Here is a 27,636-nt window from a genome sequence, read left to right as displayed (position 1 = left end):
AACCGAAGTGACAGTGGAAGCTAACCGGACAGCTAGCGTTAGCCAGCACCGACTAAATACCTGTGTGTGCGCATGACAGCCACAGTCTGCCACCGGGACATCTAACCGGCGGTGTCCGGTGTAGGAATGTAGTGAAACCACCGGGCCAGAGAGCAGAGAAACCGCTTTTCAACACGCTGAACGACGCCGACATCTTGACAGCAACGAGCGTCAAGCTAGCCGGGATCAGGACAAGACTTCCTGTCAATGTTTTTCAAAATAAAAGTATTCCGGATGAATGCAAAATTTATGGTCTGACAATGGCAAGTTGTGGCACTTTTGACAGTAATGTACTTAAAAGACAGGTGTCTTTTAAGTAGAAGTAGAAATCTGCTTTTCTGCCCCTCTTCTGATGTTATTCTATGATATAAAATGACATATATCGTGATAGAAGATTTTGGCCATATTGGCCACAGTGTAAACTGACTGATGACTGGACCAACCTTTGTAGAGTTGTGACTGTTTTCCTACTGATCTTGACAATACAACCAGTTTTCATTCCCGCCCAGTCAGAGGCGAGTCTGCAGCTGGACTGTATTGCAATTTGGGACAAATATCAATTTAAACCACTAGATGTCAGCAAACAGCCACTCTCCAGCCAGCAGGATGAATATCTTCACTGATCTAATAGGTCAGACTCTGGTGTGTTTCCAGCACCACACTGTATCTGTAATAGTTTTATTATCTATAGTAATATATACTACTGATTAATGCTTATCCAACCACTACTTTGTGAAACGATGCTCCATTAAAACGGCTCTGCATCAGTTTGACCGAGCGGAGCCTGGAGTGTTTTGCTCTGATTTGATTTGGGAAACAGACAAAGTAAATAATGTAAATAATGTTACAGGGAGTTTGCCATAGCTTAGTGTTTCAGTGGATTGACCCCCTGCACACAGTGAGTAATAACTGGCTGAGGTTTAAGCTGCAGGGAGGCTGGACTCTCCAAACAGTAAATACTGTATAAAGACATGCTGGCCTGATAATTATGGAAATCAACTAGAAGTGACCGGTCTCTTCATGTTGGAGCGTAGCTTCTGAGATTATTCATTTACTGTCAATTGATACATTAAAATGAGCTGAGAAATCAATTTTGCTTTCCTTCAATGAAGCATCGTTTAACAAAGCAGCGGATGGTTCATCATTAACCAGGAGTTTATTACTATAGATAACAACAAGTAAACCAGTTTAGATTAAGAAACAGAAAGTTACGAGCTCTAGTTCACCAGTAAGCTAATGTTTAGCTAGCGAGTTCTCGGTTAGCATGAGAGCTAACGGCAGCGACAGATAAAACTTTTCTTCATTTAAAACCAGTTTTCCATTCCTCCAGACTACATCCATTCAGATCAAAGCTTTGCAGCCAGCTGCAGAAAGCTCGTGCGTCCCGTTGATGTGTTCATATTGTTGAGCTCCTACCTGAAGCAGTCCGAGGGCCGTGAGCCTGAGCTGCTTCTTCATCAGAGGAAGACAAAGGCTTTTCCCCGGTCGCCGAGGCCTCTATCTGACCCGGAGTCTTCCGGTCGGAGTTACCGGACGCTCTCCGCGGCGCTACAACGAGCACAACCGTGCACATCTACCGTAGGACTAACACGGTAGTAGCCTAGCATAACACATCCGAGCTAAGACGGCACAAAGTTAGCACCGAGGATCTGGAAGAAACCCGCTGACTTTAAACGGCTAGGCTGCTTACAGCTTTACAGCTTTTAACCCGGACTGCTATCAGGAACTACTGGACTCAGATAAACCAGGAAGACCGAGCGGGAAACGAGTTTTCTCTCTTTCTTCTTCTCTCGTCAACGCGTTATTATGGATCCCGCTGCTTTGCTTGGCAAGACCCGCCCTGCGTAGCATTCAAGCGCTAGGATTGGCCAGGCGCCCATGTTCGCGCTAGTTGGGTTGGTTGGGTTTAGGCATGAGGAGTGAGATTGGTTATGGTTAGGGTAAGAATATCAAGGCAAGCCAATCAGAGGCAGAGTAGGGCGGGTCTTGCCAAGAAAAGCGGTGGGATCCATAATAACGCCTCGTCAACAGTCGGCAGTTTACAAGCGTGATACTAAACGCACCCATGATGCATTGCGCGAACAGCCAGAGCCGAGCGGCGCCCTAGCGCCGAACGTAGCGTCAGTATAACGGTGACGTCACGGAGTCCAGCCAGGCTGGTTTTTGCCTGTAGACTGTAACGACTGTAACGTTTGTCTATATCAGTAAATTGACAGTCGCTGTTGTGATGTTCAAGTTTAAATTTTGAGGAATTGTAATATGCTGCTGTCCTTCGTTGTTTGAAATATTAATAAAGTTATTCAAAAGGCTTTCAGGAGGGTTTTTTTTTTAAAACAAGAGTTGTGAGTCAACAGTGTACAGCTGTCAATGCCCATTATAAGAATGGGTTATTATTTGATTGTAATTAAGTTTCCACTGCGAAGCAGGGAAACCTATTCTAACTGCTGGAATTCCTAGTATCATTATTATATTTTTCCCCCTGTATTTTGTCCAATAACTCAGCCATACATTGGTAACTTTTTGTCCATTTTGGTCCATAGATATTCCCACTACTACTGGGATACAAAAATGGCACTGATTGGCCCATAGGGGGCGCTATAATAAGCTCACAAAGTCCAAGGCTCAGCCCAGCCATCCCATTAGTCGTAGAGTTCTGAAACTTGGTATATATATATATATATATACACATACATATATGATCATGCTGAACAATTTTGCCAATGGGACCCATTAGCTCCGCCTATATTTCCTAAATTTCCGCCATTTTGGATTTTTGGGGAAAAAAATCGAAAATCTTCTTCTCATGAACCGCAAGTCAGAATGACACCAAACTTGGTATGCAGGCTCATTGGACTTGCTTTTACTTTGTTTAAAAGCAGCTAAGAATTGGTTCAAAAATGGCAGAGTTATAGACCACTGAGTTTTTCAGCTTCGGCACAAACACTTCAAATGATTGTAAAATCATGCCACAGTAATCAATCTTAAAGCTTAAAAAAATATATCAGTGACTCAGCCTACGTAAAGCCAGAGAAGGTCAACCCACTTTCCGATAGAATACAGTGATGAGTTAAAGATTTACAGTTTGTAACGAACCTCAAGGCCCCATGATACAGTGTCCAGCAGACGCAACGGAGCCACAGGTGCATACATGTATAAAATGTCTCCATAATCTACTGCAGGTAGAAAAGCAGCTGAGACAAGTCTTTTTCTCACCTCAAAGGAAAAGCAGGACTTATTTCTAAAGTAAAAATCCAGCTTGAGTCTAAGCCTTTTCACCAGGGACTCTATATGATACAAGTAAGACCATCGTCTGTTCAAAAACCCAGGGACTTGTAAGTCGACATTCTTTCAGTCGGTTCATCCTGCATTGTAGTTATATGAGGTAAAGACTGGGGCTCCTTCTTTGACCTGGTAAATACCTTCAGCTTGGTCTTATCAGCATTCAGAATAAGCTTCAGCTGACACAGCTGCACTTGTACAGGATTAAAAACACACGGAAGTTCCTCAAAAGCCTTTTTTAATGTTTTTGCACAAGAATAAATAACTGTGTCATCTGCATAAAAAGAAAACTAGTCTCAGCTGGTCTGAGACTAGTGCTTAGTGCTGGATCTCAAAACACAACCAGCACTCCTAGAGGGAACTGAACCAACAACCTCTGACCTTCTGACTAGTTACTGATCCTAGTAAGCTGGAAGAGCTGGACTTCCTTCATTTACTACCTATTACATACTAAACCATGACATACTGCATCATGATGTACTATAATGTACTATACTATTACATTATACTATGCTCTGACTTCCATGTACTATACGATCACATACTTCACTGTAATATGCTATACTGTACAATATTATACTATAACATACTACACTACATCACACTATAAGTCCACAGCATATAGTTAAAGTGTGTGATTTTTTTTTATCTAAAGCACCTTACACAACCAGGAGAGGAGACATCTTTAGTATGGGAATAGAACCCACAACCTGCCAGAGGTAGTGTGTGTATGTGTGTCCAATGCAGCTGTTGTACATTTGTAACTGTAGCTACAACAACAAAGACCCATGGAGCAACAATTAAATATATCGACCTAACGTGTTTAACAGTTTCATGAATATGGATATTAACACTTAAGATTTCCCCCCAAAGCAAACAATAGATACAAATTAATATGGTTATTTAAAAGAAAAAAAACACCACAAAATAATACAATTGACAATTAACATAAAAATTCTTGTATGAAAAATGTTAAATAGTAGAAGATCATTTTCATTAATGTTCACACTTTAACATAGGAACATTTTTCAAAAGGTTACATAGAAATCAGTCAAAATGTATCTGGAATCTCATTAAAATAGTTTGGACCACAAAGAACTAGTGAACTAGAAGAAGTGTGTCCTTCCTAAGAACTAGAAGTGTGTGTGTGAGTGAGACAGATTAAATGCAGGTGTAATTTAAAGTCCAGGGACTGGTTCCTCGTACATGGATAACCAAGTTAGCTGGATAAACCGGCTAGCGTTCCCACATTAGTTGGACAGAGAGAAGCTTGTTCCTCCTGCAGACAGTGGAGGCGCTCTTCAGCAGTTCAGATGCACCGGTGTCTCCTCAAAGAAGATGACCGAGAGAAGTGTTTCTTACATTGGTCACACCAGTATGGTTTCTCTCCAGTGTGGATACGTTGGTGTTCCCTGTATGAATTTGACTGGCTGAAACTCTTACCACATTGGTCACACCTGTATGGTTTCTCCCCAGTATGAATACGCTGGTGTTCCCTGTATGTATTTGACAGTCTGAAACTCTTTCCACATTGGTCACACTTGTATGGTTTCTCGCCAGTGTGGATACGCTGGTGTCGCCTATATGTAGGGTGATTGAAACTCTTTCCACATTGTTCACAGTGATATGGTTTCTCTCCAGTGTGGATACGCTGGTGTCGCCTATATGTAGACGAGTGACTGAAACTCTTGCCACATTGGTCACACTTGTATGGTTTCTCCCCAGTGTGGATACGCTGGTGTCGCTTGTATGTTTGTTGATCACTGAAACTCTTACCACATTGGTCACAGTGGTATGGTTTCTCTCCAGTGTGAATGCGTTGATGTTTTTTTAGATTACATGACTTATTGAAAGTTTTCCCACAATGCTGACAGGAGTAAGGTTTCTCCCCTGAGTGAACTCTCTGATGATCTTCTAACTGTTGAAGTCTTGTGAATGCTTTGTCACACTGCTGACAGCGGTGACGTTTGGGTCCGTTGGTGTCTCTCTGTTTCATAGAAAGAGAGATATATATAAAGAAAAAGATCAGGACAGAGAGACAAACGTGTGTGTGTGTGTGGGGGGGGGGGGGGGGGTAATACTACCAGCTATGAAGCCATATCATAACTGACAAAAAATATATATCCTGTGGTATGTACTGCGTAGAATCATATGTACTATCATAACATATTCAACATAATACAATAAATATATGGAATCAAATCTTCACTGTGATGTCATAGAATTTTAATTTCATCCAGACCTTGACAACAGCAGCAGCTGATGTACTGGGCTGTGGAGAGAGAGAATAATTAGCAATCATATGTATTGTCAAATATCAAATAAATATATAATAGGCTAATGTTGCCTACACAATAATATTAAGTTATAAATAGACAGGCTAATGGACTAATATTACTAACAGATTAACATCAATGTTACAGTTTTTCTCACCTCTTCTGAATTCATTTTGCCTCCTTGGTGGCTAACACCAAATTCCAAAAATGGCCGACAACGTTCCTCTCCTCCTCTGCCAACAGAGACAGTCGATAAGACAGGGAATGCCCACAAAAACAACAATAATGATAATACAGCTGCATGCAGTGATTGTAGGGACCAAGCAGTTCTATGAAGACTTAAACCTGTTGAGAAAATATTAAGGTTCATTTATGTGAATGGTAAAACAATAGAAGTGCTGCTATCCAATAGACAGAGTCTCATATAAAATGCTGTGCAGAATTGAACAGCGTCTCTCAACACCGAGTCATTCCTGCTGACTTGTGCAGAAGAAGAAGCGCTCCCACTTCACCACAACATGACAATCTGAGATTGGAACCAGCAACCTCTTGATCAGCAGTCTTGACCTCTACCTGTTTCTCCACACAGCTGGACGTACAGCACAAGCAGACAGTCAAACAAGATGGTGGTCGTCTCTGTCAGAGACTCTGACAGTTAGAATATACTGTATATGCATCCATCTTTGTACCAACATGCCTGTATTTCTTGTGGGGTCCCCTAGGGTTCAATTTTAGGTCCCCTTTACTTCTCTCTATACATGCTTCCACTAGGTAAAATTTTTCAAAAGTACGACATATATTTTCATTGTTATGCTGATGATTCACAGCTCTATTTTTTATTTTTTATTTTTTTTTAAGATTTATTTTCGGCATTTTATGCTTTATTGACAGAGAGATAGTGTGAGAGAGACAGGAAGGTATGGGAGAGAGAGAGGGGAGGACATGCAGCAAATGACCGCGGGCTGGTTTCGAGGAATGCGGGAAGGACTGAGCCTTAAATGGTATGCGCTCTACTCAGTGAGCCACCGGGGCGCCCCATTCACAGCTCTATTTATTTGATTAGAATTGATTAGATTGAATGCCTAGAGGACAATAAATCTTGGTTGGCACACAACTTTCTTCAACTGAACAAAAATAAGTCTGAGGTTTTATTGTTTGGGCCTTTGAGCCTGGATCAGCTATCCTCCTATGTCAAACCACATACCAAAAACCTAAGGCCAAGTGCGAACTGTCAATACCAAGATTTCTACAATCACTGCATTTCCAGTTCCTACATCGAGACGTCAGCTTCAAAGGTTCCTAGGTATGGCAGGATCGGAATTTCTGCAAAATTGTATCTTCTGTGGCCACTCCCTTCACTGTTCTAACCAGTCTCTCCAAGCCTTTCCTCTCATCCAGTGAATTTCAACATGCTTTTGAGAGCATAAAAGCATGTTATGTACTGTCCCTGTTCTCTCTGCTCTAAATTTTTCTCTACCCTTCAAGGTGGGGGTGGATACAGGCGCAACTGGAGTCAGTGCAGTTCTTCTCCAGGAAGAGGACCAAAGTCTGGATCATCCAGTGTGTCATTTCTCAAGGAAGTTTGATAAACACCAACTCCACAATACTTCTGTTTCACCATTCTCTCTATGCAGGTCCACCCACGTGATTAGTCCAATCTTTCTCACCTGCTTGTTTAATTGGTCTACACCTGAAGCCATGCTGTCCTATCACTGCTTGCCACCTCCTATACAAGGCCTGGTCCTGGAGTCATGTTGGCCAATCCCTGCTCGCCACCTCCAACACAAGGACTGTCGGTTTTCTAACAAGGAGCTTGTTGTCTTTCTAGCCTGGAAGCTGACGTTTGTTCGTGTTGCTATTGTAGTCTTAGTCCCTGTGACAAACTTTCCTTTTGTAAATCTTGGGGAAAGGACTAGGTAAGTCGGGGTTTACACAGTACACATAGGTTTCATTTGTGTTATAAATAGTAGGTTAGAGGTGAGTGCCGCCCTCTGTAAGTTTGGACAAGACTTCCTGGTTAGCCAGGGTAGTTAGGTGTTTTGTTCTATATTTTTGTTCTTATATTAGATTTACCACCTGGTTTAGGAAGATTGTGTTTTGTTTTGTTTTGATTGCTTTGGCTCCACCTTTGGTCCTTTCCCCTCCCTTCCCTTCTATATGTTTGTTATATTGTGTAAAGCGTTGTGAACACTGAATGAACACCTGCGTTTGTAACCTGTCCTATCATGTTATTTTAACACACACTGGACTTGCATGTTGTGTTACTTTCCTTCCTCCACCAAAAGCCATTAAGGGTCATAACAATTGGCATATAAGAATAGGCTACACAATGTAATTAGGCTACATGTTTATTTTTCATAAAACTAATCCATATAATCGTTTGTGAAAAGATGACATGTTAATAGGGTAATAATTTGATATACGGTTAGGACCAGCAAATTCTAATTTTACCTTATCCCAAATATATGATATGAAAATAAGTAAGTAAGACGTATTTCATATTCAATTATGTGGGCTACTACACAATCGGCCTCGTTTAAACCCAATCCTTCATATCAAGAAAACCAATATAGCGAGTTAACTAAAAACAACAACAATAATAATAAAGAATAGTTCCTCAAATAGTAACACTTCCATCTACATCTACTGGTGTAGCACTGCAAGTGTCTCGTTTAAACAAGAACTTTTATTTTGAAACTGTCAAGGTGGAAACCACATAAACAATGCGTCACTTCCGGATCAGAATTAGGAAACCGCTGTATACGTACGAATCGTGTTGTAGGAGTGAGGGCACAAACAGCCAAAAGTCTGAACGTAGAAAAATGTTGCAGAGATGCAAAATAAGAACTGAAGGCATAAATGGTCATTCATAGGTGATCTTAAGGATTTTATTTGTAAAACATGGGTTATGATCCCGTTTATAGATTTACAGAACTGACTTTGGGTTTTCTGATTTGTTTTTTAACGATGGAACAATTTCAGAATCTTGAGTTTACCTACGATTTCTTTTGACGGAAATATAGCTCATAGAAAGAGTAATTCATGCATTAATATCTTCCCGACTGGAATGTAACTTTCTCTATTTTGGTATTAATCAGACTTCTATCTCACATCTTCAACTTGTACAGAACGCTGTGGCTAGACTGCTGTCCAGATGTAAAAAAAGATCCCATCACACCAATTCTGGCTTCGCTACACTGGCTCCCTGTCTATTTTAGGATTCAAGTCAAAATCCTTCTGTTTGTCTTCAAAGAGCTGCGTGGTCTCGCCCCTGGCTATATTTCTGAACTTCTGACCCCCCACACCGTCTCGATCTTGTTAGGCCCCTTAGGTCCACCGACAAAGGTCTGCTAGCCGTCCCTCGGTCTCGGCTAAAGAAATCGGGTGATAGACTGGAGATAGATTGCAGTGTCATACACATTTAAAGAGCTTGGCACCAAGTGAGAAGAACTACTCTGTAATCGCTCTGCATCCGTTAGGTGAGGTCAGAAACCTCTGGCATGGTGCTCATTTTCACACTCAAAGTTAAATTAACAGTAAAAGTGGGGCGACAGTATATGTTTAAATCTTGTCAATGCAGACCTATTTCAGTGCTGGGAAGTCTTCCATCTTTGCCATGAGCCTACTCAGTTTTGTTTTTTCTTTTAAATGGGGGTGTAATTGATTTGTTCCAAATGAGTCCATCATTCCCTATCAAACGCACTTGGCAATTTGGTGCAATTGATAATTTAAACCACTAGATGTCAGCAAAGAGCCAATCTCCAGCCAGCAGGATGACAGAATGGTGCCATGACTTCGACTTAACCAACACCACTTTGTAAACGATGCTCCATTAAAACGCCTCTGCATCAATTTGACGGAGCGGAGCCCGCAGTGACGTCATGAGATGAACTCAGACTGACAGCTCCATTAAAATGAATGAGAAATACCACACTGGTAATCTGTCACTGCTGGAAGATTTTAACTACTGTGATACAACCAGATCAGCTTGGCTACATGTGTTATGATAAAATCAATGGTCATCTCCAAAATGAATCAATATGATGAACTTTATTAGTGTTTTCTGTCTTGTGGTTCATTTCCCGGACAGACAGAAGTTCTGCTGCAGCCTCAATAAGACTGTTAGGCTCCAATATGGACGAAGAAAGAAAACCATGTGTCTACCTTAGCTGTTCATGTCAGCCGGCTGTGTGACGAGTAGCCTACTAACATTAGTTTACCAGAAAGCTAATGTTTGGCTAGCGAGTTCTCTACCGGTTGGGATGAATAAATGATGATAAAACAAAAATATTTTCCCTGATCTAAAACCAGTTTTTCCATTCCTGCAGACTGCAGCCCGTCAGATCAAAGCTTTGCAGCCAGCTGCAGAAAGCTCGTGCGTCCCGTTGATGTGTTCATATTGTTGAGCTCCTACCTGAAGCAGTCCGAGGGCCGTGAGCCTGAGCTGCTTCTTCATCAGAGGAAGACAAAGGCTTTTCCCCGGTCGCCGAGGCCTCTATCTGACCCGGAGTCTTCCGGTCGGAGTTACCGGACGCTCTCCGCGGCGCTACAACGAGCACAACCGTGCACATCTACCGTAGGACTAACACGGTAGTAGCCTAGCATAACACATCCGAGCTAAGACGGCACGAAGTTAGCACCGAGGATCTGGAAGAAACCCGCTGACTTTAAACGGCTAGGCTGCTTACAGCTTTACAGCTTTTAACCCGGACTGCTATCAGGAACTACTGGACTCAGATAAACCAGGAAGACCGAGAGGAAACTTCTTTTCTCACTTAGTTCTTCTCTCGTCAACAGTCGGCCGCCATGTTGCTTCACACACACTTCTTCTTCGTCTTCCTTTTCTTTGCAGCAGACTCGCCGCTTAGGCGTGCTGCTGCCCTCCACAGGAAGCCAGAGTTACTACTCTTATGAGATTGAATGGGATTGAATCCATGAGTAAATTCTTCATGAAAGTTGAGCCTTCCTGAGTGACTGGGGGAAAATGCATGACCCTCCCTCCACCATAAATAACCATATTTTATTATATTCACACCAAAGGTAGGTAGTATTGGAGAAAATAAAAAGCAAAGGCTGACCTTTTCCAACCATAGATGTTGATTGTCAAATTATGAATTGATAAAATAAAATTAGAACTGATGACTTATTATTGTTTAGAATATAATTGGCCCTGACGGTTCCCCTCGCGGTGCGCGTGTGTTCACGTTCACTGTGAACGCACGCGCACCGCCAACGTAGCCAACGTGCACTCTGGGTATGACAGCCGCTGAGAATCTGAAACGCAATGAAAGATAAACGTGGAATTTGGGGCCTCATGTATAAAAGACTGCGTAGATTTCACACTGAAAGATGGCGTACTCACAAAACTTGAAAAATATGTACGCACAGACATTTTCAGATATATAAAACCGTGCGCACGCCAGGTCCTGCGCACCTTTCCTTTATCCCAATCAACGTGAAATTGAGCGCACATGCACGAGCCTCACCCCGCCTTGTCTCCTCCCAGAATTAGCTATGCAAATGACTATAAATACGACCCTCATGTCACCTTCTTGTCAAAAACGATGGTGAATGTGCCTGTTCAGTGCTTCCCTCTCCAAATATGTCCAATGTGCTTTTACTGTGGGAAATTAGTTCCACTAGGTTTTCATTGCGCTCAGTAAGTCGGACCTACTTGAAGCGAGCCGGAGGAAAGAGAGACGCGCATTCACACAAACCAACGCGGCGATATAGCGGAGAGTGCCTGTATCTATTTCCTAAGTGTTTTTTTTCATTCATTTAAAACCCTCATATTTAGGAAAAGTCATGGAGGGAGGAAAAAATACCATTTTCCTCCAGTGTTGGAGGAACTAAAAATTAAAAATAACAATGCCAGATGGGTTTTGGCCTTTCTAATGTTAAACATTATCCACATAAATAACCAAACTATTATGGTGTATCAGCGGAAATCTGTTTTTTCATAGATTACTTCATAGACATAGCACAGTGAATTGAGTGAAAACGTTATTTTGAAGCATTTGGAGAGTTTCACTACTTCTTAGTTTAGTGTCGCCAACTGACAAAGCCAGACGTGCGCAACGTTTATACATGAGGCTCCAGGGGCCTCTTCCACCCACCCCATTGACGCATACATGAATACAGCAAGACTTAGTGTCACTACTTATACAGTATATAAATTAGTACTACATACGGTTTGTCGCCAGCAGACCATCACTGTGAGGAGACCACAACATTGAGCATTTAGTGCATCATGATAAAGGGCTATATTTGAAAATGCAATATAATCTATATCAATATATTAACCAACACCAGGTAACAATAAATTCTACCCCTCGTTCGCGAGGGGTGGAGGCATAGCTCACTCACCGCTTCCCCCCCTTCTCTCTCTCTCTCTCTCTCTCGCTCTCTCTCTCTCTCTCTCTCTCTCTCTCTCGCTCTCTCTCTCTCTCTCTCTCTCTCTCTCTCCTCTCTCTCTGTATAACTGTAAAAACTAAAAAAAAGGAAATACGGGAGATTTACGGGGAAAATTACCAAACGGGAGCACGGCGGGAGAGGGGGTGAAAATACAGGAGAAACCCGGGAAAAACGGGAGAGTTGACAGGTCTGGCCAGTTGTTAATAAACCAGTGGAACAAAAACAGTGGTTGCAGATTGTCTCTCTAACCGGAGTGCATAGCCAGTTGGATACACCCAGTTATTCAGCATACACACACTAAACTGCACATCGGGTGTTGGTGTTACAGAGGCCAATCTGGTCTTTCTCCAACAGCGGAGGTCAGCTGGGTTTGAAACAGGAACAGAATCAGTTTCATGAAGAATTTACTCATGGATTTAATCCCGTTCAATCTCATAAGAGTAGTAACTTTAGCTTCCTGTGGAGGGCAGCAGCACGCCTAAGCGGCGAGTCTGCTGCAAAGAAAAGGAAGACGAAGAAGAAGTGTGTGAAGCAACATGGCGGCCTACTGTTGACGGGAGAACAACAAAGAGATAAAAGAAGTTTCCCGCTCGGTCTTCCTGGTTTATCTGAGTCCAGTAGTTCCTGATAGCAGTCCGGGTTAAAAGCTGTAAAGCTGTAAGCAGTCTAGCCGTTTAAAGTCAGCGGGTTTCTTCCAGATCCTCGGTGCTAACTTTGTGCCGTCTTAGCTCGGATGTGTTATGCTAGGCTACTACCGTGTTAGTCCTACGGTAGATGTGCACGGTTGTGCTCGTTGTAGCGCCGCGGAGAGCGTCCGGTAACTCCGACCGGAAGACTCCGGGTCAGATAGAGGCCTCGGCGACCGGGGAAAAGCCTTTGTCTTCCTCTGATGAAGAAGCAGCTCAGGCTCACGGCCCTCGGACTGCTTCAGGTAGGAGCTCAACAATATGAACACATCAACGGGACGCACGAGCTTTCTGCAGCTGGCTGCAAAGCTTTGATCTGACGGGCTGCAGTCTGGAGGAATGGAAAACTGGTTTTAAATCAGGGAAAATATTTTTGTTTTATCATCATTTATTCATCCCAACCGGTAGAGAACTCGCTAGACAAACATTAGCTTTCTGGTAAACTAATGTTAGTAGGCTACTCGTCACTTAGCCTACTTTTATCCAAATCTCGTCACTGGTTGTTATCTATAGTAGTAAAGTTTGACACTCATTTCACAACAAAATGGCAGCCGGCTGACAGGTAGACACATGGTTTTCTTTCTTCGTCCATATTGGAGCCTAACAGTCTTATTGAGGCTGCAGCAGAACTTCTGTCTGTCCGGGAAATGAACCACAAGACAGAAAACACTAATAAAGTTCATCATATTGATTCATTTTGGAGATGACCGTTGATTTTATCATAACACATGTAGCCAAGCTGATCTGGTTGTATCACAATAGTTAAAATCTCCCAGCAGTGACAGATTACCAGTGTGGTATTTCTCATTCATTTTAATGGAGCTGTCAGTCTGAGTTCATCTCATGACGTCACTGCGGGCTCCGCTCCGTCAAACTGATGCAGAGGCGTTTTAATGGAGCATCGTTTACAAAGTGGTGTTGGTTAAGTCAAAGTCATGGCCCATTCTGTCATCCTGCTGGCTGGAGATTGGCTCTTTGCTGACATCTAGTGGTTTAAATTGTCCATTGCACCAAATTGCCAAGTGCGTTTGATAGGGAATGATGGACTCATTTGGAACAAATCAATTACACCCCCATTAAAAAAAAAAAAAAAAAAAAAAAAAAAGTGGGCTCATGACAAAGATGGAATACTTCCCAACACTGACATAGGTCTGCATGGACAAGATTTAAACATATACTGTCGCCCCACTTTTACTGTTAATTTAACTCTGAGTGTAAAAATGAGCACCATGCCAGAGGTTTCTGACCTCACCTAACGGATGCAGAGCGATTACAGAGTAGTTCTTCTCACTTGGTGCCAAGCTCTTTAAATGTGTATGACACCGTATTATCACTTCCTGGTCTGTGGCGGCAGAATTTGAATGGATACAGTTTGGGGATTTTAAGCCATAATCTACATAAGAGATGGTCAGGAACATCGAGCACAGGACTGACGAGTGAGAAGAGCTCCTCTGTAATCATTACCTCCGCCAAGGAGGTTATGTTTTCAGTGCCGTTTGTTTGTTTGTCTGTTAGCAGGATTACGGAAAAACTACTGGCCCTATTTTCATGAAACTTTGTGGAAGGGTGTAGCATGGGCCAAGGAAGAACCCATTAAATTTTGGAGCGGATCTGGATCCGACTCACGAACAAGCAATAATAGCACGAACCTTGGAAGAGGTCTGCGCTCTCGGTGCCCTTCTAGTTCTTCATACATTACTGTTTTGATATAGGTTTTGACCAAAATTGGATTTTCTGCTCTTTTTCTTTTTCAAAGCTTGTTTTTTCCTTTGGCTATTTTTGACCTATTGACACTACGATTGTTGCATAGTTCAAATATCTTATTTGTGTATCCAGGTGATGAGATAAACAACATGTCCACCATTAACCGATAAATTCAACAAAGTGAACGACAAAGTACAAAAACTGTCAACTCCACAACCGTATGCACAACCGTCATGAAATTTGACACATATATTGAAATCACAAGGAAACTTACACTTCAAATGATGATGCAGTTCGGAAATGTGATATCATACAAGTATTATTGTTTCCATAAAGAATTTTATCCATATATGTCCATATGTCATATATGAGACACACACACACACAGAGAGAGAGAGCGCAGAAATATATTTGATTTAAAAAAATTAAAAAATCTGGTGCATTTTCCGCAGCGGTGCCTAGAAACACTGGATCTACAGTCCTCAATGCGCAGCAGCACAGCCTACCAAGTGAGACCATTTTGCCCAAAAATACAATTATTTTGAACATATTTTTAGCATGGCATGTCATGATCTTACCGTGGCGGCCGGCCACAGTAGAATATATACAGTATAGGGGAAATTACTGGGGTTTACATGACAAGCTCAACAACGCCAAAAAACAAGCTGCAAAAGCCGAGGAGAGTGGAGCCACAGCGGGAGAGATACAGAGGGAAGAAAGCTGTGTGTGTGTGTGTGTGTGGTGAGTTTACAAGCAGCAGCTGTGTACGCCGGTGAGATCAGTCTCTGGTGCGACAGAGAGCATAACGTGACGCGCAGCCTTACAGATCGCTTTAGATCAATTTCTATATACTGACCGACTTTTGATTTTGTGGCAGCTCGTGCCGATGTTGTGGCGGAGCGGCACAAATAAACCTGTGACATGGGAAACAAGCCTGCCGCCATTTCTTTGAACAGACAGCAGGGAACACAGGCTTTCACCTCTGACCTATGACTAGTTCCTGTTTACCACCCCTCCCCCCTGTTTGACGGACAGCCTGTAGCTCCTCCTACAAACCCTGTTGTTCTGAAGAACCATGAAGGTTCAGCGCTTCTGGAAGTTCGTTTTGGGAGGTTCTCAGAAGCAGTTCTGAAGAAGTGAACTGAATCCTAAAATGGACAGGGAGCCAGTGTAGCGAAGCCAGAATTGGTGTGATGTGATCTTTTTTTTTTACATCTGGACAGCAGTCTAGTCGCTGTGTTCAGTACAAGTTGAAGACAGGAGATAGAAGTCTGATTAATACCAAAATAGAGAGAGTTACAATAGTCCAGGTGGGAGGATATTAATGCATGAATTACTCTTTCTATGGAGCTATATTTCCGTCAAAAGAAATCGTACGTAAACCCAAGATTGTGAAATGGTTAAATCGTTAAAAAACAAATCTAAAAACCCAAAGTCAGTTCTGTAAATCTTTAAACAGGATCATAACCCATGTTTTACAAATTAAATCCTTAAGTTCACCTACAAATGACTATTTATGCCTTCAGTTCTCATTTTGCATCTGTTTTTACATTTACAGATTCTTTTTTTTACGTTCAGTCTTCTGGCTGTTTGTGCCCTCACTCCTAAAACACGATTTGTACGTAGACAGCGTTTACCTAAATCTGACCCGGAAGTGATGCATTTTAAATGTGGTTTTACCTTGACAGTTTCAAAATAAAAGTTCTGGTTTAAGCAAAGCACTTGCAGTGCTACATCAGTAGATGTAGATGGAAGTATTGCTATTTGTGTAACTATTCTTTATTATTATTATTATTTTTATTGTTGATGTTTTTAGTTAACTTGCTATATTGGTTTTCTTGATATGAATGATTGGGTCTAAACAAGGCTGATTGTGTAGTAGCCCACATAATTGAATATGAAATACGTTTTACTTCGCAAAATAGGACTATAATCATATTTTCATATCATATATTTGGGATAAGGTAAAATTAGAATCTGCTGATCTTTCACAAACATATTATATGGATTAGTTTTTGTGAAAAATAAACATATGTGGGCTATAGTCCTAATTACATTGTGTAGCCTATTCTTATATGCCAATTGTTAGAACCCTTAGTGGCTTTTGGTGGAGGAGGGAAAGTAACACTATCTGCAAGTCCAGTGTGTGTTAAAATAACATGATAGGACAGGTTACAAACCTTTGTGGTGTTTATTTACAGTGTTCACCACTCTTAACACAATATCACAAACATGTAGAAGGGAAGGGAGGGGAAAGGACCAAAGGTGGAGCCAAAGGAATGAAAACAAAACAAAACACAATCTTCCTAAACCAGGTGGTAAATCTAATATAAGAACAAAAATATAGAACAAAACACCTAACTACCCTGGCTAACCAGAAAGTCTTGTCCAAACTTACAGAGGGCGGCACTCACCTCTAACCTACTATTTATAACACAAATGAAACCCATGTGTACTGTGTAAAGGGAACCCCGACTTACCTAGTCCTTTCCCCAAGATTTACAAGAGGACAGTTTGTCACAGGGACTAAGACTACAATGGTAGCACAAAAAAATGTCAGCTTACAGGCTATAAAGACAATAAGCTCAGTGTTAGAAAATGAACAGTCCGTATAAAGGAGGCGGCGAGCAGGGATTGGCCAACATGTCACCTTCCATAGAGTACAACAGGTGTTGGCATCACCTGGCACAAACACCAGCCAATAGCAGATGGCCAGTTCAGTACCCTACTTTTCACCATTAGGTGTCAGGCTTCACCACAGATTTGGGTTTGGGCTTTAGTTACTCTTTAAGTCAGGCTGCCCTGCCTCGGATTTGACATCAGCTTGTTCCTGTGGAGAGAACACAATGTCTTCCTTCACTGGGGCTGAAACAAGAAAAGTGTCAGACAGATCAACATCATCCTTTTTGGACCGTGCTCTGGTATATCTGAATGAATGGGTGCCACCAGTATCTCTGAGGATCTTAATTGGCGTCTGGTCCTTAGGATCCCCAGTTAGCGAAACTAAACCCTCAAAAATGAAGGGCTTGAAACATGGATCTGGTACATTCAGTGAGACCTCAAGGCTGGAAGGTGGGACACTCTTTATCAACCCTACATCCTTTGGTTGAGAAGAGCTAGGTGCAGAGCTTGGCAAAGACTGCTGCCTACGCTTTAATTTTAGACATTCAGCAATTACATGGCCTTTCTTGTGACAGTAAAAGCACTAACGACCCCTCGATTATGTGAGAGGATACAGCTTTAGATTTGTCAGGCTGGGATGACCAGGTTCCACTTTAGCAGGCCGAAGGACTGTCGACTTCTGTGTGCGTTAGGGCACAAACACATTTTTATTGGTGAGAACAAACTCATCAGCCAAAATTATATCAGGCAGCGAGCTCTTAAAGTCTACCATCAGAATCAACTCATGGAAGGAATCAAAGTCACTCACCCTAGTGGCAGTGCACCATTTATCAACGAGGGCTCCCTTCTCCCTCGCAAATTCAACAAAGGTCTGATTACTGTTCTTTTTGTGATTCCCAAATTTTTGTCTGTAAGCCTCTGGCACAAGTTCGTAGGCTTGAGGAACAGTCTCTTTAATTTTCTCATACTGTACCATCTTCTAAAGAAAGGGAAGAAACAACTTCCTGTGCCTTACCAACTAACTTGCATTAAAGTAAAGCGGCCACACTTCTTTTGGCCACTGTAATGAGAGTGTGATGCGCTCAAAAGCACTAAAGTATGAGTCTACCTCCGACTCATGAAAGGGAGGAACTAAGGCAACATTTTTACCAACATCAAATGTCTGTATGGAGGACCCAGTCTGAGAAGATGTTGAATCACCAGTAGCTTTATGTGTAGATGCATGGCTCCAGGAGGCATAGACCAATCAAACAAGCAGGTGAGGATGGCACAATCAGGCAGATGAGAAGGATTGAACCAATCATGTGGGTGGATCTGCACAGAGAGAATAGAGAAACGGTGCAAGCAACAAGCATGGCACATAACACCAATATAAAATTAGACTTTTAGTTTGAAAAACCTGCCAAAACTCTGAAATGTAATTGTGTGTTTCCAGAGTTGAGAAACACAATCCTGTCTATATAGACGTAAATGGTGATTTGTAAGCGTAAACTGAGGGTCATATGTGCAAAACAGGAGTTGCAATTCTGTTTATAGATTTACAGAACTGACTTTGGGTTTTCAGATTCGTTTTTTACGATTGAACCATTTCACAATTTTGGGTTTACATACGATTTCTTTTGACGGAAATATATCTTACCAGGTCTGAGAAGAAACTAAATTTCACAACTGAGCTGATCTGTTTGTCAAAATTCAGAGCACCATCAAGTATCACCCCTAGGTTTTTGGTATGTGGTTTGACATAGGTGGATAGCTGCTCCAGACTCTGGGTAGTAGAGGCTGGGGGACCAAACAATAAAACCTCAGACTTATTTTTGTTCAATTGGAGAAAGTTGTGTGCCATCCAACATTTAATGTCCTCTAGGCATTCAATCAGTGCAAGTAGCCCAGCCTGGTTATCAGGATTGAGCGGGAGGTAGAGCTGTGAATCGTCAGCATAACAAAGAAAGGATATGTTATACTTCTGAAAAAGTTTACCTAGTGGAAGCATGTATAGAGAGAACAAAAGTGGGGGCTAAAATTGAATCCTGGGGGACCCCACAAGAAATGCAGCTATGTTGGTACAAAGATAGATGTATACTCTAACTGTCAGAGTCTCTGGCTGGACCTCCATGTGACTGTGATCCTTGCTGAGACGACCACCATGTTGTTTGATGAGAGAGACTCATGAGAGAAATGCTGTTCAATTCTGCACAGCATTTTATATGAGACACTGTCTGTTGGATAGCAGCACTTGTATTGTTTTACCATTCACATTAATGAAACCTTAATATTTCCTCAACAGTTTTAAGTCTTCATAGAACTGCTTGGTCCCTACAATCACTGCATGCAGCTATATTATCATTATTGTTGTTTTTGTGGGTGTTCCCTGTCTTATCGACTGTCTCTGTTTGATGTTGTCAGAGCTGATTGGTGGGAAGAGAATCATCTGGCGGAGGAGGAGAGGAACATTGTCGGCCATTTTTGGTAATTGGTGTTCACCACAAAGGAGGCAAAATGAATTCTTCAGAAGAGGTGATAAAAACTGTTGGTTAACATGTTAAACTGTTGGTAATATTAGTCCATTAGCCTGTTTATTAATAACTTAATGTTCCTGTGTAGGTAACATTAGCTTATTAGCCTATTAAATTGTATATCTATTTGACATATGACAATACATATGATTGCGAATTATTCTCCCCCCCTCCTCCCTCAGCCCAGTACATCAGCTGCTGTTGCTGTCAAGGTCTGGATGAAATTAAAATGGCATGACATCACAGTGAACATATGATTCTATATATGTATTGTATTATGTTAAATATGTTATGATAGTACATATAATACTACGCAATACATACCACAGGATATATATATTTTTTGTCAGTTATGATATGGCTTTATAGTTGATGGTATTATATGTCAGAAATAGTAATTAAGTGTTAAACCTATTTGCTAGCTCCACTACCCCCCTCCCCTTACACTCTGTTTGTCTCTCTGTCCTGATCTCTTTCTTTATGTCTTTCTCTATTAAACAGAGTGACACCAATGGATCCAAACGTCACCACTGTCAGCAGTGTGACAAAGCATTCACAGGACTTCAAAAATTAAAAGATCATCAGAGAGTTCACTCAGGGGAGAAACCTTACTCCTGTCAGCAGTGTGACAAAGCATTCACAAGACTTCAACAGTTAAAAGATCATCAGAGAGTTCACTCAGGGGAGAAACCTTACTCCTGTCAGCAGTGTGAGAAAACTTTCAGTCAGTCAGGTAATCTAACAAGACATCAACGCATTCACACGGGAGAGAAACCATACCACTGTGACCAATGTGGAAAGAGTTTCAGTGAGCAACAAACATACAAGCGACACCAGCGTATTCACACCGGGGAGAAACCCTACCACTGTGACCAATGTGGAAAGAGTTTCAGTCAATCATCGACATATAGGCGACACCAGCGTATCCACAGTGAAGAGAAACCATTTCACTGTGAACACTGTGGAAAGAGTTTCAATTACTCTGCATATAGGCGACACCAGTGTTTCCACAGTGGCGAGAAACCATACCATTGTGACCAATGTGGGAAGAGTTTCAATCTGTCAAGTAATTTCAGACAACACCAGCGTATTCACAGTGGTGAGAAACCATACAGGTGTGACCAATGTGGGAAGCACTTCAGTCAGTTAAGTACATGCAGGACACACCAGCGTATCCACACTGGGGAGAAACCATACCACTGTGACCAATGTGGAAAGAGTTTCTGTCAGTTAAGTGCATACAGGGCACACCAGCGTATCCACACTGGAGAGAAACCATACCACTGTGGCCAATGTGGGAGGAGTTTCAATCTGTCAAGTAATTTCAGGCAACACCAGCGTATCCACACTGGAGAGAAACCATACAGGTGTGACCAATGTGGGAAGAGTTTCAGTCTGTCAAGTGCATACAGGGAACACCAGCGTGTCCACACTGGAGAGAAACCATACTGGTGTGACCGGTGTAAGAAAAACTTCACCTGGTCTCATCAGCTGAAGAGACACCAGTGCATCTGAACTGCTGCAGAGCGCCTCCACTCTCTGCAAGAGGAACAAGCTTCTCTCTGTCCAACCAACACAGGAAGCTCAAGTGTTCAGGTCACAACACCAAAGTGGGCCTCGTTCATCGTACGTTGTTTTATTCATCCAGGCCAACGTGATGCTAGCCGGTTTATCTAACTAACTCAGTTATCCATGTACGAGGAACGAGTCCCTGGACTTTAAAGGTTCCATATCGTGGAAAACGGGATTTCCCGTTCTTGTTTGATTATGAAGGAGTTGGATGTGCTATCTAAACATCGGGAAAGTATCAAAACGTATGGTCTCCACACAATCTATATTAGAAAAGCGAGCCTCTAAACGAGCCGTTTGGACTTCCGTAACTTTGTGGCGTCACAAAGATTTGCTCATTATCATTTCCATAAGAAATAATAGACTAACAAATAATAATAATAACTTTATAATAATTGTATTTATATAGCACCTTTAAAAACAGAGTTTACAAAGTGCTTTGACAGACAAAATAATACTCAAATTATGAATTTAAAAGGCAATAAAACAATAATAAACAGGGATCATAGGATGAAAACCAAGATAAACAGCAAAATAGAATAAAAGTAAGATAGAATTAAGACAGAGTTAAGATAAAAGACGTAAAAAGACAATAGAAAGATGATAAAAAGCCGATAAAAGATAAAAAGACGATAAAAAGACGACATCACATAAAAGTAAGTCTATAAAAATGGGTTTTAAGAAGTGATTTAAAAGAAGTCACTGATTCTGCTAGCCTTATCTCCTCAGGCAAGTCGTTCCAAAGCCGAGGGGCACTGATGGAAAAAGCGCGGTCACCTTTGGTTTTAAGTCTAGACTTCGGAACAGAAGGGCCCCGCCTGAGGATCTAAGGCTGCACGCTGGCTCATATGGGGTCAACATATCTGTTATGTAGCTTGGAGCCAGACCTAAACGTGCTTTAAAAGTGATCAGTAAAATCTTAAAATCAATTCTAAAATGAGCAGGGAGCCAATGGAGAGAAGCCAGGATTTAGGTGATGTGATGTCGTCTGTTAGAACCAGTAAGAAGCCGAGCTGCTGCGTTCTGAACTAGTTGGAGGCGAGAGAGTGACTTCTGGTTGATGCCAGAAAGGAGGGAGTTACAGCAGTCGAGTCATGAGAAGATTAGGGCGTGGATTACTTTTTCCAGGTCGCTGTGTGATAGTATTGGTGTGATTCTGGAGATGGTTCTCAATTGAAGGAAGCAGGACTGGACAATTTTTTAAATCTGTGGTTCAAAGTTTAGGTCAGAGTCAAATAGTACTCCCAAGTTTCTGGCAACGGGCTTCACATTTGCGGACAGAGGACCAAGGCCACTCTCAATATGACCGATAGAATTTGTGGGACTGAACAATATGATTTCTGATTTTGAGTCATTGAGCTGAAGAAAATTCTGTGCCATCCAACAGTTGATGTCATTGAGGCAATCTACAACAGCAGCTAGGCTGTTTGGGTCAGCAGGTCTCAGGGGAAGGTATATCTGTGTGTCGTCTGCATAATGAAAAGAGACATTGTGTCTTTGGATAATTTGGCCAAGTGGCAGCATGTAGATTGAGAATAAAATTGGACCTAAAATAGAACCTTGCAATACACCACAGGTAATGTGAGTTGTAGAAGATGAGTAGTTACCTATGGTGACCGCGAAGGTTCTTTCTAAAAGGTAGGAGTAAAACCAACCAAGTGCAGTGTCCTTGATGCCAACCCAGGTGTTCAGGCGGTCAGTTAAAATGGTGTGATCTACTGTGTCAAAGGCTGCACTTAGGTCTAAAAGAATTAAAATTGCACTTTCCTCCCGGTCAGCTGCTAAAAGGAGGTCATTGGTTACCTTAAGGAGGGCAGTTTCTGTACTCTGTAAAGCTCTAAAACCAGACTGAAATTTCTCAAAAGTGTTATTATGACACATAAAAGCTAAAAGCTGGGTTGATACCGCTTTCTCTAAAACCTTTGATAAAAATGGAAGTTTAGAAAGGGGCCTAAAGTTGTTAAGAACAGAGGGATCAAGGTTAGGTTTCTTTAAAAGAGGTTGGACCACAGCATGTTTAAAAACAGAAGGAAAAATGCCTTTCTCCAACGAGCTATTAATAATTGATAAAATACTGGGCCCAACTGTGTCAATAACCTCTTTAAGAAATTTGGTGGGGATAATATCAAGGCTGCACGTGGTTGATTTCACGTGGGATATAGTTTCAAATAAAAATGACAGTGACACAGGTTCAAAATTGCTAAAATAACTTGATGTCCCTATTGGCATGTATAACTCGGTCAGGAGGAGTAATTTGCTGTCTTATATTTTCAACTGTATTCTTAGAAAAATTTTAAAATTCCTCACACATCTCTGGCGAGGCATCGGTAAAATGACGGGGGGAGGGGGTGATGACGGAGTCTATTACCTTGAATAAAATTCTGGGGTTAAAATGGTTTGCTGCAGTCAGGTTAGAGAAGAAGGTTGCTCTTGCTTCTTTAACTGCCTTTTGATAATTGTGCATTGCATCTTTCCAGATCTCGTAAAATACATGTAAACCATTCTTCTTCCATTTCCGTTCCTTTCTCCTACAGTCTCTCTTTAATTCCTGGGTGGATTCATTTAGCCAGGGCTGCGATGTTTTATTTGACTTTTTGTCTTTGTATGGGGCGACAGAGTCCAGGACAGTCAGACAGGTGTCATTGAAAAGGGAGACCAGCTCCTCTGTGTTAAAATCTGGATCAACAGCAGTTAAAGGCAAAGCAGCAGCATTAAAAAGCTCAGAAAACTTGCTAGCAGACAGAGTTAAAAACACGGCAGCGGACAGGTGTAATGTGATTAACAGGAAGTTGGGATAAAACCACACTGAATAAAACCGCTTTGTGATCGGACACACAGATGTCCTTCATCTCAGTGTTGTCAGGGCTGAGACCACTGCACAGTGCTAAGTCGAGGCTGTGGCCCTTAGAATGTGTGGGTTCTTGTACTGCTTGAGTGAGGTTAAAAGATTCAAAAGTATTCATAAAATCAGTAACAAAAGTCTGGGTGGGGCAGCAGACATGTATGTTAAAATCACCTAAAATAAGAATTTAGTCATATTTTGACATAAAATGAGATCAGCAAACTCTTGGATAAAAGCATTGTTTGGTCTGGGCGGTCTGTATATTATTAAAATTATCACCGGATCCTTAGAATTTAACATAAAACCAAGATGTTCAAATGATGTAAAACTACTATGTCTAGTCTACTACTTTAAATGCACTTACGTGCATTTAAAATCCTTTCTGTAAATAACAGCAACCCCCCCTCCCCTGCCTGACAGCCTGGGTTGGTGGAGATGTGTAAAATCAGGGGGGGTTGCTTCAATAAGAGGACTATGATCAATAAGTCTCTGTGATGATAAAAAAGTCAAAATTATTAAAAGTAATAAAATCATGACATAAAAAGAATTTATTATTTAAAGATCTGATGTTTAAAAGACCAGCGGTCCTCATCTGAGACCAGTGCTTCAAACCGGTTCGACAGCTGGAGGGAGGGGTGGTGTGAGGTGGGCTGTCCTTGTGATCACGGTATGTATGATTACACCTTCCTGATGCTCTGATGGTGTAATACCGAAACGCATTAGCAGTCATGGCCAAAAAGTAAATTGGTGAAAATGAGGTGACGTCTCCCTTTTTTGTTATATTCTTTTCTGTTACAATATTGCTGTGCTGCTTTCTTTTCAACTCGAACTCTGATCATTGAAGTCCAACACCCAGCTACAAAGTATCCTTTTGGAAGAAGCGCACCTGTTTTCTATTTTGTAATTAGCTTTGAATGGACCTCAAGACAGAAAATAAAACACTGGAAAGTGTAGAATATGGGGCCTTTAAATATGGGGCCTTTTAAATAAAAAATAAAATGGTCCAAACTATTTTTATGAGATTCCAGATACATTTTGACTGATTTTTATGTAAACTTTTGAAAAGTTCCATGATCTTTGAACATTAATGAAAATGTTTGTATCTTCTACTTTTTCACATTTTCATACACGATTTTTTATGTTAATTGCCAAATGTATTATTTCTCAAGATGCTGTTATGGTTTGTTTTGTGTTTTTGTTGTATTTTGGTGTTTTTTTTTTATTTGTATCTATTGACCTGTTGTTTGATTAATATGGATATGAACACTTACGATTTCCCCAAAAACATCAAACTGTCACTAAACACGTTAGATCAATACATGTAATTGTTGCTCCATGGGTCTTTGTTGTTGTAGCAGTTACAAATGTACAACAGTTGCATTGGACACACACACACACATACAAAGCTCAGTGGGTAGAGCAAGGCAGTACCTCTGGCAGGTTGTGGGTTCTATTCCCATACTAAAGATGTCTCCTCTTTGGTTCTGTAAGGTGCTTTAGATTAAAAAAAAAAATCCCACAATTTAACAAAATGGACTAATATTGTGATGTAGTGTAGTATGTTATAGTATAATATTGTACAGTATAGTATATTAGTGAAGTATGTGATCGTATAGTACATGTACGTCATAGCCCAGTATAATGTAACAGTATAATACTTTATAGTACATCATGATGCAGTATGTCATGGTTTAGTATGTAATAGGTAGTAAATGGAGGAAGTCCAGGTCTTCCAGCTTACTAGGATCAGTAACTAGTCAGAAGGCCAGAGGTTGTTGGTTCAGTTCCCTCTAGGAGTGCTGGTTGTGTTTTGAGATCCAGCACTAAGAAGACATGGAGCTGATCTCAGACCAGCTGAGACTAGTTTTCTTTTTATGCAGATGACACAGTTATTTATTCTTGTGCAAAAACATTAAAAAAGGCTTTTGAGGACCTTCAGTGTGTTTTTAATCCTGTACAAGTGCAGCTGTGTTAGCTGAAGCTTTTTCTGAATGCTGATAAGACCAAGCTGAAGGTATTTACCAGGTCAAAGAAAGAGCCCCAGTCTTTACCTCATATAACTACAATGCAGGATGAACCCATTGAAAGAGTTTCGACTTACAAGTCCCTGGGTTTTTGAACAGACGGTGGTCTTACTTGTATCATATAGAGTCCCTGGTGAAAAAGCTTAGACTCAAGCTGGGTTTTTACTTTAGAAATAAGTCCTGCTTTTCCTTTGAGGTGAGAAAAAGACTCGTCTCAGCTGCTTTTCTACCTGCAGTAGATCATGGAGACATGTTATACATGTATGCACCTGTGGCTTCGTTGCGTCTGCTGGACACTGTATCATGGGGCCTTGAGGTTCGTTACAAACTGTAAATCTTTAACTCATCACTGTGTTCTCTATCGGAAAGTGGGTTGACCTTCTCTGGCTTTACGTAGGCTGAGTCACTGATATATTTTTATTCATAAAGCCACACTGAAACATCTCACATCTTATTTATTTATTGTCCAGCAGGAGAACAAAAATTACCGGCAACACTCACAAAACTTGTTTCTACTGAATGTAAAAAAGACTTGGAATGAGTAACTGTAGGGTTGATTCAGGTCGGTAGATTTGCATTCGCTCTCGGATGTCTGTTAGAACATGAATGATGGAGCTTTGGGATGGTTACTGGTTGTTAGCAGACGGTTGATATGTATCACATTTAAATTAACATAACCATTATATCAAATAATACTGATAATTACAATCAAATAATAACCCATTCTTGGCATTGACAGCTGTACACTGCTGACTCACAACTCTCTAAAGTTGTAAACTAATGAAAGCCTTTTGAATAACTTCAGACAGCAGGATATTACAATTCCACAAAATGTATGTAGTATACAGTGCCGCGCACTGATACTGATGTGGAGGCGGAGTAACTTGATGTGTTTGGGTTATGGTCTTAGGTCAGAGTGCATGTTATGCTATATACGAGTGCCTGCAATAAATGTTGAGCTCATGCAGTTAAAGTCAAGTCTCTGGATATTCTTCTCATATACCAAGTCCTGTGGTCAAATAGAACTATAACATGGTGTCAGAAGTGGGATACTCACACTCAAGTGCTCCACACCCAAGGCTCAGGCAAGTCTACCATTTTATATATCAAGGCACTCCTCCATACCTATCCTAGGGTGGGAGGCGTGTGAAGATTTGCATCTAGTGTAAAGGGTGGACAGTGACACACTGGACGTGAAACATCCAACAACAGAAGAGGAGCTGATGGCTCAGCACCCAATTGTCTTTGAAGGTCTAGGGGAGTTTTCTGGAGAGTATCACATCCACACAGACCCCAAGGCTACACCAGTCATACATGGATGCAGAAAAATACCACTGGCAGTAATGGACAGACTCAAAGCCACTTTTGATGACCTGCTACAAGCTGATGTGATTGCACAGGTGACTGAACCAACACCATGGGTGAATAGCCTTGTAGTCACGGAAAAGAAACACAAGAAGAAATTGCAGGTTTGCTTGGACCCCAGTGATTTGAACAAGGCGATACTAAGACAGCATTACTCCATTCCTACAACGGATGACGTTTTGAGCAAACTTGCTGGTAAGAAGATATTCACAGTGCTAGACGAAAAGGATGGCTATTGTCAAATAAAGCTAGACGAGGAGTCATCGCTACTGTGTACATTTAACACACCATGGGGGAGATATC

General features: G+C 41.4%; 2 protein-coding genes across 2 annotated transcripts in view; one reads left to right on the top strand and one right to left on the bottom strand.

The window, feature by feature from the left end:
- Positions 1-4,387: 4,387 nt before the first annotated feature.
- The window catches only part of LOC139929940 (uncharacterized), a 152,785-nt gene continuing 129,536 nt past the window's right edge, over positions 4,388-27,636 (bottom strand). Inside the window, exons 3-4 of the mRNA XM_078291650.1 lie at positions 5,561-5,590; positions 4,388-5,305 (exon numbers count right to left, since the gene is read on the bottom strand). Coding sequence (XP_078147776.1) covers positions 4,628-5,305; positions 5,561-5,590 — 708 coding nt within the window. The 3' untranslated portion in view covers positions 4,388-4,627. The remainder of the gene's footprint in view (positions 5,306-5,560; positions 5,591-27,636) is intronic.
- Positions 18,243-21,323, top strand: LOC139929933 (uncharacterized). Its single transcript, XM_078281746.1, has 4 exons — positions 18,243-18,278; positions 19,716-19,745; positions 20,119-20,477; positions 20,715-21,323. Exons 1-4 carry the CDS (start codon positions 18,243-18,245, stop codon positions 21,046-21,048), a joined length of 759 nt encoding a protein of 252 aa, XP_078137872.1. The 3' UTR covers positions 21,049-21,323.

The sequence above is a fragment of the Centroberyx gerrardi genome, chromosome 23 (genome assembly GCF_048128805.1).
Source record: "Centroberyx gerrardi isolate f3 chromosome 23, fCenGer3.hap1.cur.20231027, whole genome shotgun sequence".
NCBI lineage: Eukaryota > Metazoa > Chordata > Actinopteri > Beryciformes > Berycidae > Centroberyx > Centroberyx gerrardi.
The sequence above is the reverse complement of the archived record's forward strand: the minus strand, read 5'-3'. Positions and strand labels throughout refer to the sequence as shown.

Excerpts from the sequence above, each read along its gene's own strand:
- LOC139929933 (XM_078281746.1), top strand. The coding sequence starts at position 18,243 with ATGGCTCCAGGAGGCATAGACCAATCAAACAAGCAG. Across the intron at positions 19,746-20,118 it reads CAGCTGCTGTTGCTGTCAAG|AGAGTTCACTCAGGGGAGAA; the intron begins GTCTGGATGAAA and ends AAAGATCATCAG. Across the intron at positions 20,478-20,714 it reads ATCCACAGTGAAGAGAAACC|TGGGGAGAAACCATACCACT; the intron begins ATTTCACTGTGA and ends GCGTATCCACAC.